General features: G+C 54.3%; 1 protein-coding gene across 1 annotated transcript; it reads right to left on the bottom strand.

Moving 5' to 3' along the window:
* Positions 133-13254, bottom strand: LOC100515049 (angiotensin-converting enzyme-like). Its single transcript, XM_021068140.1, has 13 exons — positions 11632-13254; positions 11103-11261; positions 10806-10893; positions 10488-10631; positions 9634-9825; positions 9418-9515; positions 9167-9339; positions 8399-8890; positions 7310-7408; positions 6776-6898; positions 3702-3895; positions 2783-3207; positions 133-1239 (listed from the first exon to the last, which is right to left on the bottom strand). The coding sequence occupies exons 1-12, from the start codon at positions 11896-11898 to the stop codon at positions 2798-2800; spliced, it is 2439 nt and encodes an 812-aa protein (XP_020923799.1). The 5' UTR covers positions 11899-13254; the 3' UTR covers positions 133-1239; positions 2783-2797.

Raw genomic sequence — 16521 nt, forward strand, 5'->3', positions numbered from 1 at the left:
GTCCGCGCCGCGGTGCTGAAAGAAGCCGCGCGGCGGCGGCGGCGGGGCGGGGTCCGCGGGGCGGGGGCAACTTCTCCCGGACTCCACTGGGCAGGGGCGGGGCCGTGGCTCCTAGGGGGCGGAGCTGGGCGGGAGTTGCGCGCCAGGAATTGGCAGAGCTTCTCTGAGGCGCTTCTGCTCTGTCCCGAAGACCAGTGTGACCTCAGCCCCTCTCGGAACCAGAGGGGAATCTGAACGTTACCAGGCGTTCAGTTGCCAGACTCTTTCAGGCAGGGGTGGGGGGTGCGCAAAGAGGGTTGTCAGAAGCCCCAAGGGGTCTTCTGAAGGTTTCTTTGCAGATCTCATTCCTGGGTTGGATTCCGGCAGTGCTGTGGTTAGACCTCTTGCCCATCCTTACGAAGTGCCCTCCAGCTGAACCCCAGTGCTCATGCAGAACTCTTAATGGCAAGTGCACCCAGGACCTGGTCCTGGGAGGGTTGGGTAGTAGTCCACATTACCTACACAAAGTATGCAGTGAGGGGCTTCCTTTAGAGGCCTGAGAGCTCTTAGCACACAGGCAGCACTTGGAAGGAGAACAGATTTAAAACCGCCTATTAGCAAGTGACCACTGATAAAAGTGTCTGAGTACTGATTGAAAATGAATACACTAGAAGAAGCAGATGGGGATGGGGATGGGTTTATTGAAAGAGGCTTCTTGGAGAGGAGGGAGAAAAGGAGGCCACTGTTTACTAAGCATATTGGTGGGCTTGGAGCTTTGCAGAGGGTCCGATGGCCAGTTTTGAGCCAGGCCTTGGAGGGCAAGCATTCAAATGGGACAGGCATCTGAGGCAAAGGCCGATGGCAGAATCAGTGCAGGGGGCTGAGCTGAGGGTTGGGAAGGGTGAGGTGGGAGAAAAGGGGAATCGATAAAGATCCTCCGATGCCATTTTGAACATCTAGATTTAATTGATGGACAACCACGTTCTTAAGCAGTTAGACATGAAAGAAACATTCCAGTGAAAGGAACTACAGTGGCGGGTGGGGGAGGGAGGTTGGACAAGGAGGCTCAGAGAGGTTTTTGCTGGAGTCCAGGTGAGAGGCTTGGAGTCCTGGGCTGGATGTGCCTTTGCCACGCAGAGCCACAATGCCTGATGGAGGCCTCATTGGCCACTGTGGCTGGGGGATGGGAGGGCAGCAAGTGTGGCCTCCTGGGGGGCAGAGTTGTCCTGGCTGTCCCTGAGTGTGAGGGGGGCAGGCTGGCTGTGGAGGAAAGGTGGGGCTGTTTCTCATGGGCTCAGTGCATGGGGTGCTGAGCTCTGAGGAGTGGTTTGGGCAGTGGGACACTCATTCATTCACTTACTCATTCAAACATTTTCCAAGTCCCTACTATGTGACACGGGCTGTGCTGGCCACAAGGGTTACGTGGTATCCTGCGTTTACAGAGCTGACAGCTAGTAATGAGGACATTATAGCCCAGCAAAGTAAGTGCAGTGACAGAGACGCGTCAAATGAGAACGCTGTGGAGCCTGCAGTCAGAACAAAAAGTGCTAGGGCCCAGCCAGAACTCAAGAAGACCTCTTAAAATGTGGACAGAAGTAGGGCCCATGGAGATCTCAGCCCTGAATTCCGGGCCCGGATCCTTAAACCAGAGAGAGCCAGTCCCATCTTTTGGCCCCCTTCCCGCTAACTCGACTGTAGCCCTGGTGCCTCCTCTCTGTGGTTACTGGCTGTAATGCTACTTCCTTTCAAGGCTCAACTAACCTGTGACAGTCACTGATTCTCAGCCTCCCCAGGTGCCTCTGGGGCCTCCTCCAACTCAGTAAATTCCCATATATTGGGTGTGGCAGACCCCCAAAGAAAGAGGTAGAAGGAGCAGGAGAGGAGGCCCACCCTCTCTCTTCCCAGGTTTGTCCCTCAAGCACTCATTCCCCAAAGCTCTCCCTCCCTGTCTCCCCTTCCTCCACAGAGCCTGGAAAGGTGCTGTTTGCCCTGAGCTCAGTCCCCAGGGCAACAGACTGGGCAGCAGGTGTGTGTGTTGAACAAGGCCGTCTCTGGAGCGGAGTGGCTGGAGATGAGCTTTGTTTAAATATTCAAGAAGTCAATCATTAATCAAGCCTGGCTGGGTGCCCAGCTACCCACTGTCTCCATTTGGGAGGGCCTGGACTGGGGCAGGGAGGGCCATGGGGCAGTTGGTAAGGCTACTTGTGTTTCAGGCAGCTGACAAGAAGCGTTTGGGGGCTGGGTTATCCAGCCCAATGCAGGATAGGCCAGAAGATCAGCAGAAAGGTGTGCAGGCCATATACAGGGCACAGCGCTCATGACCTGGGCACTGAGGATTTGTACAGGAACGTCCAACTCTTCCTGAATACATTTCATAAGGGCACTGAGGCAGGGACCTGTTTCTAACCAGAGCAGACACTCACTGGGCACTGCAGCCCCTGTTCGGCACCACAGTTGAGCTCCTGAAGAAGGTATGACTGCGTGAAGAAGCAGTCCTGGGCATGAACTGGGGCAGGGAGCTAGTCTGGAGGGACACAGCCCCTGAGTCACTAAAAACTTGGTTCCTGAGCCCCTAGGGGAAGGCAGTTAGCCTGGACATACACCCAGTCACACAGGCACCGTGCACATGGCCTCACATACACGGGTTCACAAACACACAATGACAACTCTCCATGTACTCAGATCTGCCAAGGCTGCACCAATTATAGCTGGGCCCTACACATGCAAGTGGTCCATCCTCTCCCCAGACCCCAGCCCGCTCTGGCTTGGCCACCCTCCTCCTGCCCCCCACCCCCAGCCTCACCAGTCACGCAGTGTCTTAGTCCCAGCTCCACCATTCATCTCTCATCCACGGAGGCTTCCAGCTGTGCTGCGTGAAAATCCGAATGATCAGGCCAACTGAGCACAGCATCAGGATGAGACAGAGGCCCAGCAGCATCCACTGTCTTCTGACAACTTGGTGGGGCTCCATGGCTGTGCCCAGGAAGTAGGCTTTGGGTGGTGGCACGTGTACACTGTTGTCCCGTGTACTGGTGTCCTGTACACTGGTGTCCTGTGCGCTGGTATCTTGGGCCAGTGACTTTTTTTCCAGGGTGTACACTTTGTAGGCCAGCAGCAGGACCATGAGTAACATGACAAAGCTCAGGGCCAGCAACACCCACTGCCCGGATTTGGCCTGGTCAGGGTTCAGCTCCAGACCCAGGAATGCTGCCCTGTCTGTTTCTTTGTCTGTGGAAGACACAGGAGTCTTGCAGAACTGGTGGCACTGGGGAGGGTACCTTGTGGTGGCCAGAGATGATCTGACTGCCACTGGCCTTCTCCTCAGCCTCTGGCACCTAACTTCCAAGCCAAAGGTTAGGACCTTGCCCCGGGAGGAGGGTGAGAAAGAGGGGCAGAAGGAAGAGGAGGTGGAGGAGGTGGTCCAGATTGGACTATATACCCCATGCTCCCAGCAGTGGCTTCATGCAAGCATCAGGAGGCAAGATGCCCATCCTGCACCCAGATGCCAGCCTACCAGTCTAGCTGGCTCGTGGGCAAGGAAGCAACTGAGCCAGTGACTGGGGCATGAGCTGAGGCTGCATCAGGTGAAGACAAGGTCACACAGCAGCAAGCTGGGTCATAGATGGGCTAGGCGTTCAGGTGGGGTTGGCATAGGGACTGGCCCAGGGCAGGTGAGGGTAGGGTTTGGGGCTGGAACAGAGGTGGGATTAGGGTCAGATTACCAAAGGATTGTTCCAAGGAACAGCTGAAGTCTGGCCAGCCCAGGATCTCCCCATGCCGGACATTCTCAGTGACCAGCCAGTTCAGCAGGGGCTTGAAGTAGGTCATGAGGGCCTTTGTAGACACCTTGGTCTCCCCGGTTATCTTCTGCAGGACCTCTGGCCAGGGCTTGCTGGAGCCCAGCTTTAGGACATCCCTGAGGAAGGGGGTACAGCCATGAGGCTGTGTGGGGGCATCAGCTGATGCTGCTGGGACCCCTCCGTATGTCCAACCCCGCCTTCAGGGCTCTGCTAGCCAGACTCTTCCAACAGTGCTCAGCACAGCGGAAAAAAATCACAAGTTTTGAAATAACACCAACATGTCTTTGAATCCTGACTCTACTACTCAGCTGTGGGAACTTGGGCAGGTACTTAACCTTTCCGAACCTCAATCTCCATATCCATAAAACAGAGAAAAGAATAGTACCTGTCTCCTAGGGTTTTGGTGTTGACTAAATAACCCAAGTCTGGGAGCACACTGGGCAGGCGATAAATGTTTGCTCATTAACACCATCGCCATCACCGTCAGGATGATTATTCTCCTGGATTCACATAGGCTGGAAGTCTTGAGACACCGTTTCCCAGGAGGGGCTCAGTGTCAGTAGAGCGAGGCGGCTCTTTAGTCCCTTCTGGTCTCACAGGGAGTGTTTGGGAGGATTAGAGAGATAATAAGCGTGGGATGTGTTCTGTGCACTGCCTGCAGAGCTGCAGAAATGTCAGCTCTGTCTCAAGGCACACCCAGTGCCTGGCGGGAGGGGGTTCAGCCTTAGGCTTGGCCTGGGCACTCACGGTACGAAGCACCGCAGCCAGGGCTCTGGGCTCCTCCACCCCAGTGCCCCCCCCCCGCCCGACTCCACAGAGACAGCAGGAGGCGTGTGCTGATGCTTCTGTCCTGCTGATCTAACCAGGAGAGAGGGAGGGCTGAGAGGCCCAGAAGTCAGAGTGTGGAGTTCAAGACCCAGCAGTGCCAATTATGGGCCTCACAATCACAGACAATCACCTTAACCTCTCTTAGCCTCAGTTTCATCATCAGAACAACGGGCCCCCATTAATAACTGCATTTCATTGTGGTGAGGATTTAGGTCACAGAACGGCAGTCTAAAGAGGGCTTTCGGCTTGCAAAGACTTATACTCATTGCTTAATAAACAACTGGGAAAGAATGAGGTGGAGAAACTAAAGGTCAGTGGAGCCTTGGCAGGAACTGCTGGGGGAAAATGGAGTTAGGATCCCAGTGAAATGGAGGAGAAAAGCTATCAACATAGAGAGGAAAAAATAAACAAACAAACCAAAAACAAGACCCTGTAACTAACTTCAGGAAAGAGGATTTTAATCAGATGCCAGATCCTGAGAAAAAGGAAGTTCCTGGTAGGGAAAAGTTTCAACCACTGAGAATCTGCCTACTTAGAAACAGTCCTTTACGCTGGTCGGGATGAGAGGTTTGACGTGGGCAGCACATGAGACTTGCAAAAGTGGTAGCTGGGCACTGCCTAGAACCCTCCTCTCCAAGGTGGACTCCATGGACAAGGTCAGGTTCTCAGGTCCCCTGGCCTGACCCCCTCACGCTCTTTGCAGGTGCAAAGAGCAGCTCCTTTCTTGGATTATGGTTATTGATTTAACTTATTGGCCCATTGCCCCCTGCTGGATGCAGGGCATGCTGGTCAGCAGGTGCTCAAGTAAATGTTTGCTGAATGAATAACTAAGGGGCAACCGGAGACATGAAGGCAGGGAGCAGAGAGGCCCCTTATGTTCCACAGATTCAGAGAAGCTCAAACCTGGGCAGTCGACTAGAATAAATCCCTATCGTGTGGAAAGATGGAAAAGCAAATAGACTAGGGTGACAAGAAGGCATGCAAGGTGCAGCTCTCCTGGGAACAAAGGCAGGGATCAGTCCTGCAACTCCCTCTGGCCCCGTGGCTACTGACAAACTGCATGGTGGAATCACAGATACGCGTATTACATTTGCAAAGGATACTAAATTGTTGTGGATAATTATTAGGATACTAAATAGTGGCTTTGTTCATCTTCTGGGAACTTGAAATAAAACTCAACATGACCTTGAGCAATTAGGGAAATGAACCTATTGAAATCAGCTGAAACTCAGTGGGGGCAAGGCCATGTCAGTGGGTGGACTCCACGTCTCAGTGGTTAGCGCTGATCTTGGGGCCAGTGGACCTGGGCCTAACCTCACCGGACCAGCATCCTTTGACTGCTGGAAGCAGGAGGGTAAAACATATTGTGTTCTGGAGTCAGTTTGGGGCTCAAAGCATGGCTTTGCCACTTGCTAGGTAAGTGACAGGCAATCGCATTACCCCTCAGCTTCAGCGTCATCATTTATGAAATGTGGATAATCATATCCATTTTACCAAGTTAGGAGCACTTGCTAGAGAGCCCAGCCAGTAGCAGTAAGTGCTTCCCACCATTGGGTCAGCCTCCCGCCCCACTCCAGGTTTGCTTTGGGACAAGAAACCAGCTGCACAGAGGCAGGGATGGAAAGGATGGCCAGATACCAAGGGCAGGAAAAAAGACTGCGGGTCTTTTTAGGGGATCAAAGTAGACCGCAAGCTGATCAGAGCATCCCAAGAAGTTGGTGCGAAAGCAGCTGGGTCAGCCCGGGAACCGGATCCAGGCATCTCCCAGAAGAGATGAGAAAAGCAGAGTGCACCCAACGGTGCATCAAACGCTGCTGGGAGGCAAGGAAAACACCTTTGCAAGGAAAGAATAAGGGGATTCAGATGGAAGACGAAGGCCGGGGCAGGCCTGCAACACTGGGCTCTCATCTGGGACAGATGGATTTCTTGTCGTATGTGAGAGAGTGAGTGAGTGTGTGTGCATGTGAGTGCAGTCCTCCTGACTACACAAGAGGAACCGAGCCTTGATTAACGTAGGAGAGACTGCAGTCTGACAGAAGGAAGAACTTCCACTACAACAGACACTGCTCAGGGTGGGGGCTAGGGTGGCCAGGCGAGAAGAGGGGCCGGGCAGGCTTCCACACCGTGGGGAAGGGGAGCTGAGAAAGGTGAGGGAGGAGGGCACTCACGCCAGGAGCTTCCCAGCCTTCTTCGAGTTATAGATGTCACAGCGGTGCAGGGGTCCCACGTGGCCCGAGGCCTTGCAGAGTGCCTCGTGGATCTGGAACTGGAGCATGAGGCTGAGGAAGTACCTGGGGAGAGGAACACGAGGGCAGGCTGGGGAGGGGGCGTCGGGGGTGGGGGGCCTGGTCAGCAGTCCCAGCCTGGGTAGATCCGCCTCGGGCTGGCCCCGGAACACCACCAGGGCCTCCTCATTAGCCTTCAGAGCCAGCGCGGGCCTCCCTCTCTCCTGCCCCCTTCTCCAGGCCAGCAGAGATGCTTTCCCGTCAGCTCTGCCCTCCTCACAGAAGCTGAGGCAAAAGCCCAGACACAGGATTCAGGGCATGGCCCTCTGAAGGTTGTGCCACCCAACATGAGGAGGTGGGTGGGGAAGCGGCGGGACATTCCGAACTAGGGCCTTCCTGGAAATCCTCAGCCTGGTTCCCATGCCCCCAGCCCTCAACTCCCAGAGCTGGTTGTGCGGGCAGGGCCCGGGCCTTTACCGTATGTAGGGCATGCTGGCAGAGATGTGGAACTTGGCGCCTGGATCAAAGTCATCCTCTGTCCGAGGGACAGGGGGGCACAGGCCCTGGTACTTCAGCCTGGCGGGGTAAAGTGGGGGCTTGATAGTGCCACTTGGTTGGGTTCCCAGAGCCTTTGCCTTTCGAAGCATTTGCACAGCTATCAAAACAACTTGGCGTGCTGAGGACACTTAATGTATTTTTATTGATTAAATAAATGAGTTGAAAACACGTGGGATTGGGAACCAGAATTAAATAGTGATGGTAGTTAACACAGACTGGGCACTTCCTCTCTGCAGGAGCCGTGCGGAGCTCTTCACACAGACTCACTCCACACTGTCCTTGTTCTAGGGACACAGAAGGGGACGAGCTAGGCAAGGTCCCTGCTTGCAGCCTAATAACGGGGGACAGGTGTGGACCAACCACCAAGGTCGTTTCATTTAGTGAGAAGTGCCAAGAAGAGAAGAGAGTAACACCCCTGTGGTGGTGACTATCGCGCCCACTCTACAGTGAGGACAACCGAGCTTTAGAGGTCAGGGAATTGGTAGCAAGAGACAAAACAGTCACGGGCAGATCCCAGTCACTTTCAAGTTCAGGTCCAGTTGTTGCCCCTCTGAGCTGGGGCTGTGGGAACGTTACTGATTGTCACTGAGTCTGGTTGTAAAATGTTGGAGGTGAAATGGGGGTAAAAGCACCAGCATGACACAGTCTATAAATAGGCAGAACACTTGCCCCCGAGAGAGCTTCCTGGGCTCCCAGGGAACGGGCGCTCCCCACCAGGATGCCCGAGAGGCGAAGAGGCCTGTTCAGCGCTGGTACCCTATTCACGTGCTCCCGTGTGACTGCACGCTCCCGCCCTATCCACTTAGGCTGCAACGTTTTTGTCTGGTGACAACAAACAGCCAGCGTCACCCCAGGATTTCCCCACGACCTCGGGTCAGCAGCACCACACGCCCAACTCTGCCCTCAGAGGAGAGGCAGCAGCGCTCTTTGGCTGCGGGCGGTACCCTTGAGGCTGCCCCAAAGCCCTGCCCGCACCGGGGCCGGGAGTGGACAGCGGGCCCCCATCACCTGAGGTTCCACCACTCCTGGTTGTAGACGGCCTTCCGGATGGTGCCGTCAAAGACCTTCCAGCGAAACCGGTCCACGAGGTAAGCGAAGGGGATGAAGGCGATCTTCTCCAGGGCCATGCTCATCAGGAAATTGACCTCCTCCTCTGGGCAAGGTGGGCCCGTCAGGAGGCGGCTGCCGGGTCCCCTCCCTTCCGCCCTGCCCGGAGAGCCCCAGCTGCAGCCCCAGGCCCGGGCTGCCCTCCTAGCGTCCTCTTGGTCCCCGGCACCTTCGTCCTGGTGCTGGTGGCTGAGCAGGCCTCTGTTGAGCAGGTGCTTGTGGGACGAGGCCGAGAGGGTGATCACCGACCCCACGGCCTCTTCAAAGGCTGGGTTGGCGCCTGCGCGGAAGATCACAGAGAGGTTCTTATACTGCAGGAAGTACTGGATATGGCCCATCTGGTGGAAGATGGAGAGCAGGTCTTCTATGGTCACCTCGGTGCACTTCTTTATCCTAGGGTTAAAGGGCAGGGGTCAAGGAGCATGGGGATGCCCTGGGAGAAGAGATTTCTCCACTCAGACTCTATGAAGGGCTGGGGTGGTTGGGCTGGAGACCAGCAGGGCCCTGAGCTCTTACTCCAGGCTCCACATCCCAGCAGTGGCCAAGCCCCCGGCTCTCGCACCCACTTTGCCCACGATGCCAGCTCACACCCGCCCTCCTGAGACACGCAGACAGGTGGAGAGCGGGAGGGGCAGAGGAAATGGGAGACGCTCGTGGCGGGGGGAGCACCTGAAGTCCTCGCCGTTGTAGAAGTCCCAGGCCGATGCGTGGCACTCCACCTCCCGCCCGTCTGTTGGCCTTTCCATCATGGAGTTTTTCCAGAACTCAGGAGGGGTGGAAAGCAGCCCCAGGGAGGTGAAGAACTTTTCAGCCTCTTGGAACATTTTCTCCGGCTTCCAGTGCTATGTGGAAGAGGGAGCGTGAGGGGCCCCAGCCAGGGCTGCGGAGCGGGCAGGGGCAGACAGAGGCCAGGCGCTGACCTGGCCTTTCATGATCTTCGTGATGTCCTCGGGGGGCTTCTCTGGGAAGGGCAGGACCAGGTCTAGGATGCTGACCCAGGACTGGGCCCACATGTTCCCTGGAAGGGGAGTGGGCGGGCTGAGAGGAGGCAGGAGACCGTCTCGCCCCTGCCCGATGGCCTGCTTGGAAGCCCGCTCTGGCCGTCCCACCTCTGCGTCTGGCCACAGGGGGTTTACCCAGGATGTGGGCAGGGATGGGCCCCCTTGGGTCGATGAGCTGGGGCCCGTAGAAGCGGTAGAGCCCCCGGCGCACGTAGGCGTGCAGGTTCAGGTAGAGCGGCTGCAGCTCCTCGTAAAGCTGCTCCACGTCCTGCTCCAGCGTGTCGGACTCGTACGCGGATCGCCACATGGCCCCCATGTCTTCATAACCTAGGACAGGAGAGGGGGCTCAGCCGCTTGCCCAGCAGGAAAAACACCTCCCAAGGCCACTGTCCTTCCGGATGAGACCGGGTGGGAGAGCACCCAGCAAAGCACGCTCTGCGGCACGTGCCTGCCTCTGCCGGGCCGGGTAGGACCCAGGAAGGCAGTTCTGCTCACCCCTCAGGCCCCACCCCCAGGCCCCTGGGCCACCCTTCGGGTGCTGCCCAACACCGGCTCCCCCATGGTGGAGCCTGGGACGTGCTTCCTGCTGCCCGGCTTGGTCCATGTTTCAGGCCTTGGATTCACGTCCGAGGGGCCTCCCGACCACCAGTGTGAAGCAGGTCCCCCTGTTCTCTCTCTGCAGCCTCTCTCCGCACTCATCCTGGGTGCCAACTGGAGCTGTGCGTCTGGCTCCCAAGCACAGAGCCCTGGGAAGGGGGCCCCTTCTCTGTCTTTTCACCTCTGCGTCCTCAGAACCTCCCCAGCAGGGGCACATAATAGGGGCTGGATTACAGTTGGTGGGACAAAACAACACAGCGCCCCCTTTGCGCTCCCGGTGCAGGGCTCGGGTTCTGGTCTCCAGGCCCTACGCCGCCCTCCCCTCTGCAGAGACCGCTTCGCCCTCCCAGGCCTGGTGGGGCGGGGCCGGGGTTGAGGATGGGGGGCCTCACCATTGAGCTCCGCAGCCTTGTTGCTGAGCTGAACGTAGCGCTCGAAGGTCATGCGGAGCTGGCGCCCCACAGCATCCCGCCAGCCCTGCCAGGCCCACAGCAGCTCCTTCTGGTCCCGGGAGGTGGCCATGACTTCCTCGAGGTCTGAGCCCAGAAAAAGGGCCAAGGTAGGACCTGGCTCCTGCCGGCCTTCCGCCCTCACCCCCTGCCCCCCTGCCAGGGAGTGCGGTTGGGGTCTGAGGAAGTGGGAGTTGGGAGGCTCCTGGAGGGGGTTGGTGCTTCCAGGGTTGGGCAGGGGTGGTGGGCTTGGGTGCTCACCAGGTTCCAGGGGCAGGCAGGGCCCCTCGTTCAGGCACACCTGGGCCATGCTGTACGTGGTCTCCATGTAGGCCAGAATCTGGTTGTACTGGGGGCAGGTGTCACCCAGGGCAGGCCCGTGCCACGGTCCCACTCCCAGCCGGGAGAGGCGGCCCGGCCAAGGCATCTTCCCCTGCAGCCTCTGCTGCTCTCCCCGCCGCCCCTCCTGCCCCAGACACTCTGGCTTCCCACCAGGGAGCCCACCCACCCCCGGGGTGGGGAGCATGTGCCCGGAGACCTGGGGGCTCTGGCCATCACCTCCCGGAGCTCGTCCTCGGGCAGGGCCGCCTTGTATAGGTTCTGCAGCTTACTCAGCATGCGCTTCACGTCCGGGTCCTGGAAGTCGTCGATCTTAAACAGGCGGGCCCGGGTGCCAAAGTACAGCGTGTGCTGGGACCGCTCCACGTCCTTGCGCAGCTGGAAGGAGGGTCACTGTGCTTGTCGTGGGAGGTTGGGGGAGGGGTAACTCCAGGGCCACAGCCCCCACCTCCTACCGAAGCCCACTTTTAGGGTTATTTTAAACCCTTGAAAATTTGCTGAGAGGGAGAAAGGGCAAGGCTGGTCCCTAAAAGCAAGGAGATGAAATTTATGAGGTGAAGAAGCAAGGGCTTCTTGCCCAGAGGGCTCCCGGGAGGCCTGGAGCTTGCAGCCTGCTTTGACATGTGCTTTGGGGCGTCCCTCCTTCCTTCTGCTCTGGACAGGGGGAAGGAGGTGTGCTTCCCCCAGCCCCCCTGGGACACTGAGAAGAGCGAGGGGAGAAGGGGCCAGGGTGGAAGTGGTCCCACACCATCTCCTCTCGATTTTTATTGGTGATGTTGGTGACATAGTTCCAGGTCGCCTCCATGAACTGGTTCCACACAACCTGGGCTGTACGCTCGTAAAACTGCAGGAAGGCCTTTGCCACGGTCTCGCTGTAGAGCTCATCTGTGGAGAAGGAGATGGGCATCGTGCTGTCCTGGCAGGGGCCTGCCCCGGCCTGGTCCCCTGGCCTGGTCCCATGCTCCTTCGGGTCCCGACCCCACCTTGGCCCTGAGCCATGGCAAGAGCTGCCCATAACAGAAGAGCACAAGTAGGGAAGGTCCAGGGCAAGTCCATCTTGTGCCCATGACCAAGAGAACAGCAGAGCCGGGTGAGGCTAGGGGCCAATCACGATCCGACTCGATATTGTGACATCAGGGGCTAAAGGGTCAGCCATGGAATGTCAGAACAGGAAAGCCCCCACCATCCTCTGGTCCAACTGTCCCCATTTGACAGGTGAGGAGACTGAGATCCAGAATGGTCAAGCCACACGACCATAGCTGGTCAGTGGCAGGGCTAAGAGAACCAGGCTCTTGGCTTCTAGGCCAGAGCTTGCCTGACTCTGCTTGGTCACTTCCCCTCCCTGGCCTTGGAGCTGCCCTTGGGTCTCGGCCAGGGATTGATGAGCTCCCTTCCTCCGCAGGCTGGGATTACCTCTGTGCAGGTGGGTGGGAAGATGGATGGAGGGATGGATAGATGGACGGATGGAAGGAAATGACATCTCTGGGTCTCTGGAAGCACAGCTGTCTCGCCGTGGTCTTCTGACTTGACCTCCTATGTTTACGTTTCTGGCCTTTCTCTCTCTTGTCCGATGTATGATCATCCACTGAGCCCAGTTTGAGCACCAGCTGGCAGGACCCTACCTGGTCTGCTGGCCTCTGGTGATTCCTTGGTAGCCTGACACCTGTAGTCTGGGGAGACCAGCCCCGTCTTCCTTTGGGACTCCTTCCTCAGACTCTTTTTCCTCCACGTCCAGACTCCCTTCACCTGGGTCCCTTTACCTGCTCTCCTCAGCCCAGGTGCACCCACGTCCCCACACACACCCACCCCTCACACGAGTGGACACCGTTACCAGAGAGGCCGACCAAATAACCCTCCAAATTTCATCTGTTAGGATCAAAGTTTGGAGTTCCCGTTGTGGCACAGTGGTAAAGAATCCAACTAGTATCCAGGATCAAGGTTTATCTGAAACACGAGCAAAGAAAAAAAGGCCATGACACTTCTGGTTAAACTGGCTGACAGAACTCTCAGGGGAGGCCCTCCTCCTGCTTCAAGCACATAGAGGTGGTTGATAAAACACTATTTTTGGGTATCCTATACATTACACCCCCAGGACTTACTTATAACTGGAAGATAGCTTTTGACTGCCTTTACCCATCTCAGCCACCCTCTCACCTCTGCTTCTGGCAACCACCAATCTCTATGGGTTCAGTTTTATTTTGTTTGGCTTTGGTTTGGTTCTGTTTTTAAATTCCACATATAGGTGAGATCACACAATGTTTGTCTTTTTCTGTCTGACCTATTGCATGCAGCATAATGCACTCAAGTTCCATCCATGTTGTTGCATGTGGCAAGACTGCCTTCTTTTATATGGCTGCATAATATTCCTGTGTGTGTGTGTGTGTGTGTGTGTGTGTGTGTGTGTGTGTGTGTGTGTGTGTGTGTAATATTTTCGGTGTTCATCAATGGGCACTTAGGTTGTTTTCATAACTCCCCTATTGTAAATAATACTTCGGTGAACATGTGGGCACAAAAATGAAGATAGTGACTTCATTTTCTTTGGATACATACCTGGAAGTGGCATTGCTGGATCATACGGTAGTTCCATTTTTAACTTTTGGAGGAAACTCCATACTATTTTCCAAGTGGCTGCACCAACTTATATTCCCACTGACAATGCATAAGGGTTCCCTTTATATCTTTGCCTACATTTTCTATTTCTTGTCTTTTTGAAGACATTCTCACATGGATGAGGTATTATCTTACTGTGGTTAGGGATGTTGAGCAACTCTTCCTGTGCCTGTTGGCCATCCGCATGTCTCCTTTAGAAAGAGGTCTGTTCAGATCCTTGCCCTTTTCTTTAAGAAAATTGTGTTGTGACTGAGTTGTATGAGTTCTTTATAAATCTTGGGTATTTAGCCCCTTATCAGATAGATGATTTGCAAATATTTTCTCCGAGTCTGGGGGTTGCTTTTCCGTTTTGCTGATAGCTTCTTTGGCTGTGCATAAGCTTTTTAGTTTAATGTAGACTCGCTTGTTGATTTTTGCTTTTGCCGCCTTTGCTTTTGATCCAAAAAATCATTGCCAAGACTGATGTCTAGGAGATTACCTCCTGTGTTTTCTTCTAGGAGTTTTACGGTTTCAAGCCTTACATTTCAGCCTTTAATTAGTTGATTTTTGTCTGTGGTATAAGATAGGGGTCCAGTTTCATTCTTTTGCATATGGATGTCCAGATTTCCCAATACTGTTTATTTGTCTTTTTAGGGCCACACCTGCAGCATACAGAGGTTCCCAGGCTAGGGGTCGAATTGGAGCTGTAGCCACTGGTCTATGCCAAAGTCACAGCAACATCAGATCCGAGCTGTATCTGCGACCTACACCACAGTTCATGGAAACACCAGATCCTTAACCCACTTAGCAAGACCAGGGATCAAACCTGCATCCTCATGGATGCTAGTCAGATTTGTTTCTGCTGAACCATGAAAGGAACCCTCCCAATACTATTTATTGAAGGCACTATCCTTCCCCCATTGTATATTCTTGACTCCCTTTTCATAAATATATTGACATGGGTTTATTTCTGTGCTCTCTATTCTGTTTCGTTGATCTATGTGTCTATTTTTATGCCAGTACCATACTGTTTTCATTACTATAGCATTGTAATATAGTTTTAAATCATGAAATGTGATGCCTCCAGCTTTGTTCTTCTTTCTCCAGATTGATTTGGCTATTAGGGATCAAACATAGTATTTTTCTAAAATGCTGGGAACTCCCTGGTGGTCTAGAGGTTAAGGATTCAGCATTACCCTGCTGTGCTTCAGTTCTGATCCTTGGCCTGGGAACTTCTGCATGCTCTGGGCACAGCCAAAATAAAAAAATAGATATATAGATAAATAAATAAATACAGTGCAGAGTTCCCATTGTGACTTAGCAGAAACGAACCCAACTAGTATCCATGAGGATGTGGTTTTGATCCCTGGCCTCGCTCAGTGGGCTCAGGATCCTGCGTTGCCATGAGCTGTGGTGTAGGTTGCAGATGCAGCTCGGATCCCTCGCTGCTGTGGCTGTGGTGTGGGGCGACAGCTGCAGTTCTGATTCAACCCGGCTGGGAACTTCCATGTGCCACAGGTGCAGCACTAAAAAGCAATAAATAAATAAATAATGTGCAAAATACAGAGTTGAGATGGAAAGCAAGAAAAGGTATTCTTCAGATGCTGGAGAGACAGAGCTCGTGCAGCAGTGAGCGGGGGCCCATGTGGGAAATCCGAGTGCCTCCGTGCCCAAAGGGCTGCAGCACAGGTGCCCGCCTGGGGCCAGCCGGTCATTTGGAAGTAATGCTGCCATCAAGGGAGCCAGCAGATGGCTTCCTTTCTAATGGGGGCCTGCAAGAAGCAACCATGACACCGACCCTGGGGACATCTCCACCACCTGGTGTGTGCATGGGAAGGGTCCCCCTGAGAAGGCTGTTCCCACTGAAAATGGCTCACAGGTCAAGACCACCAAGTACAAGAGGAAGTCCAATGTCATCAGTGTCAATAAGGATCGCCAGCCCCCAGTAAGCACTTTCCAGGGGCTGGGGACCCTTTGAGGGCTTTCGGGATATGAATCCTCACACAAGTTCCATGAGGTGGGTCCCGTGGTCCACACCCCCAGTTTATAGATGAGGAAAGAGAGGCACAAAGAGGCTGAGAAACTTGCTCGTAGCCACACAGCCAGCAAACAATGGAGGGGGGACTCCAATCCAGAGAGTTTGGCTCCAGATTCTGCGAGACACTGCAGACGCAGGCATGGAGTAGACGACACCTGAGGCAGGACAGGTGTTCGAGCAATCTGAGAGGGACTTCAAATACAGGGCCTTACACCACCCACAAAAATGAACTCAAAACGGATTACGGAACATCCAAACTCAATCTATAAAACTCTTTGAAGAAATCATTTGGGAAAAGCTTCATTGGACTTGGCAACGATTTATTGGCTATGATACCAAAAGCACAGCCAACAAAAGAAAAGACAGACAAATTGGACTTCATTAAAATGAAAAGCTTTTGCACATCAAAGGACACCAGCAAGAGAGTAAAAAGGCAGCCCGCAGAATGGGAGAAAATATTTGCAAATCATCAATCGTAAGTGATTACTATCCAGAATATATAAAGAGCTCCCCAAACTCGACAGTGAAAAGACAATGCAATTCAAAGACGGGCAAAGGCCTTGCTCGTAGCCACACAGCCAGCAAATAATGGAGGGGGGGACTCCAATCCAGAGAGTTTGGCTCCAGATTCTGCGCGACGCTACAGACACAGGCATGGAGTAGACTCTCTCTAAAGATGATGTATAAATGGATAATAAGCACTTGCTAAGATGCTCAATATCACTAATCATTAGGGAAATACAAATCAAAACCATGAGATACCACTAGGATGACTATTATTTTAAAGAAAACAAAACCAGAAAACATCAAGTGATGGCCAGCATGTACTGAAACTGGAAACCCTGTGCATTGCTAGTGGGACTATAAATGCTATAGCCATGGTGGAAAACAGCACAGAATTACCAAATGATCCAGCTAATTTCAATTTGAGGTGTACACCCAAAAGAGGTGAAAGATACAGTGATGGCTGCACAACAGTTGAATGTACACAATGCCACCGAACCGCACACT

Source organism: Sus scrofa, chromosome 12 (assembly GCF_000003025.6).
Source record: "Sus scrofa isolate TJ Tabasco breed Duroc chromosome 12, Sscrofa11.1, whole genome shotgun sequence".
NCBI lineage: Eukaryota > Metazoa > Chordata > Mammalia > Artiodactyla > Suidae > Sus > Sus scrofa.

Bases quoted from the DNA above. Each gene is read 5' to 3' on its own strand.
- LOC100515049 (XM_021068140.1), bottom strand. From the start codon at position 11,898: ATGGGCAGCTCTTGCCATGGCTCAGGGCCAAGGTGGGGTCGGGACCCG. The intron at 10,894-11,102 runs GTGATGGCCAGA...ACCTGCCCCCAG, and splicing joins CCGAGGACGAGCTCCGGGAG to TACAACCAGATTCTGGCCTA. The intron at 9,826-10,487 runs GTGAGGCCCCCC...CTCCTGTCCTAG, and splicing joins CAAGGCTGCGGAGCTCAATG to GTTATGAAGACATGGGGGCC.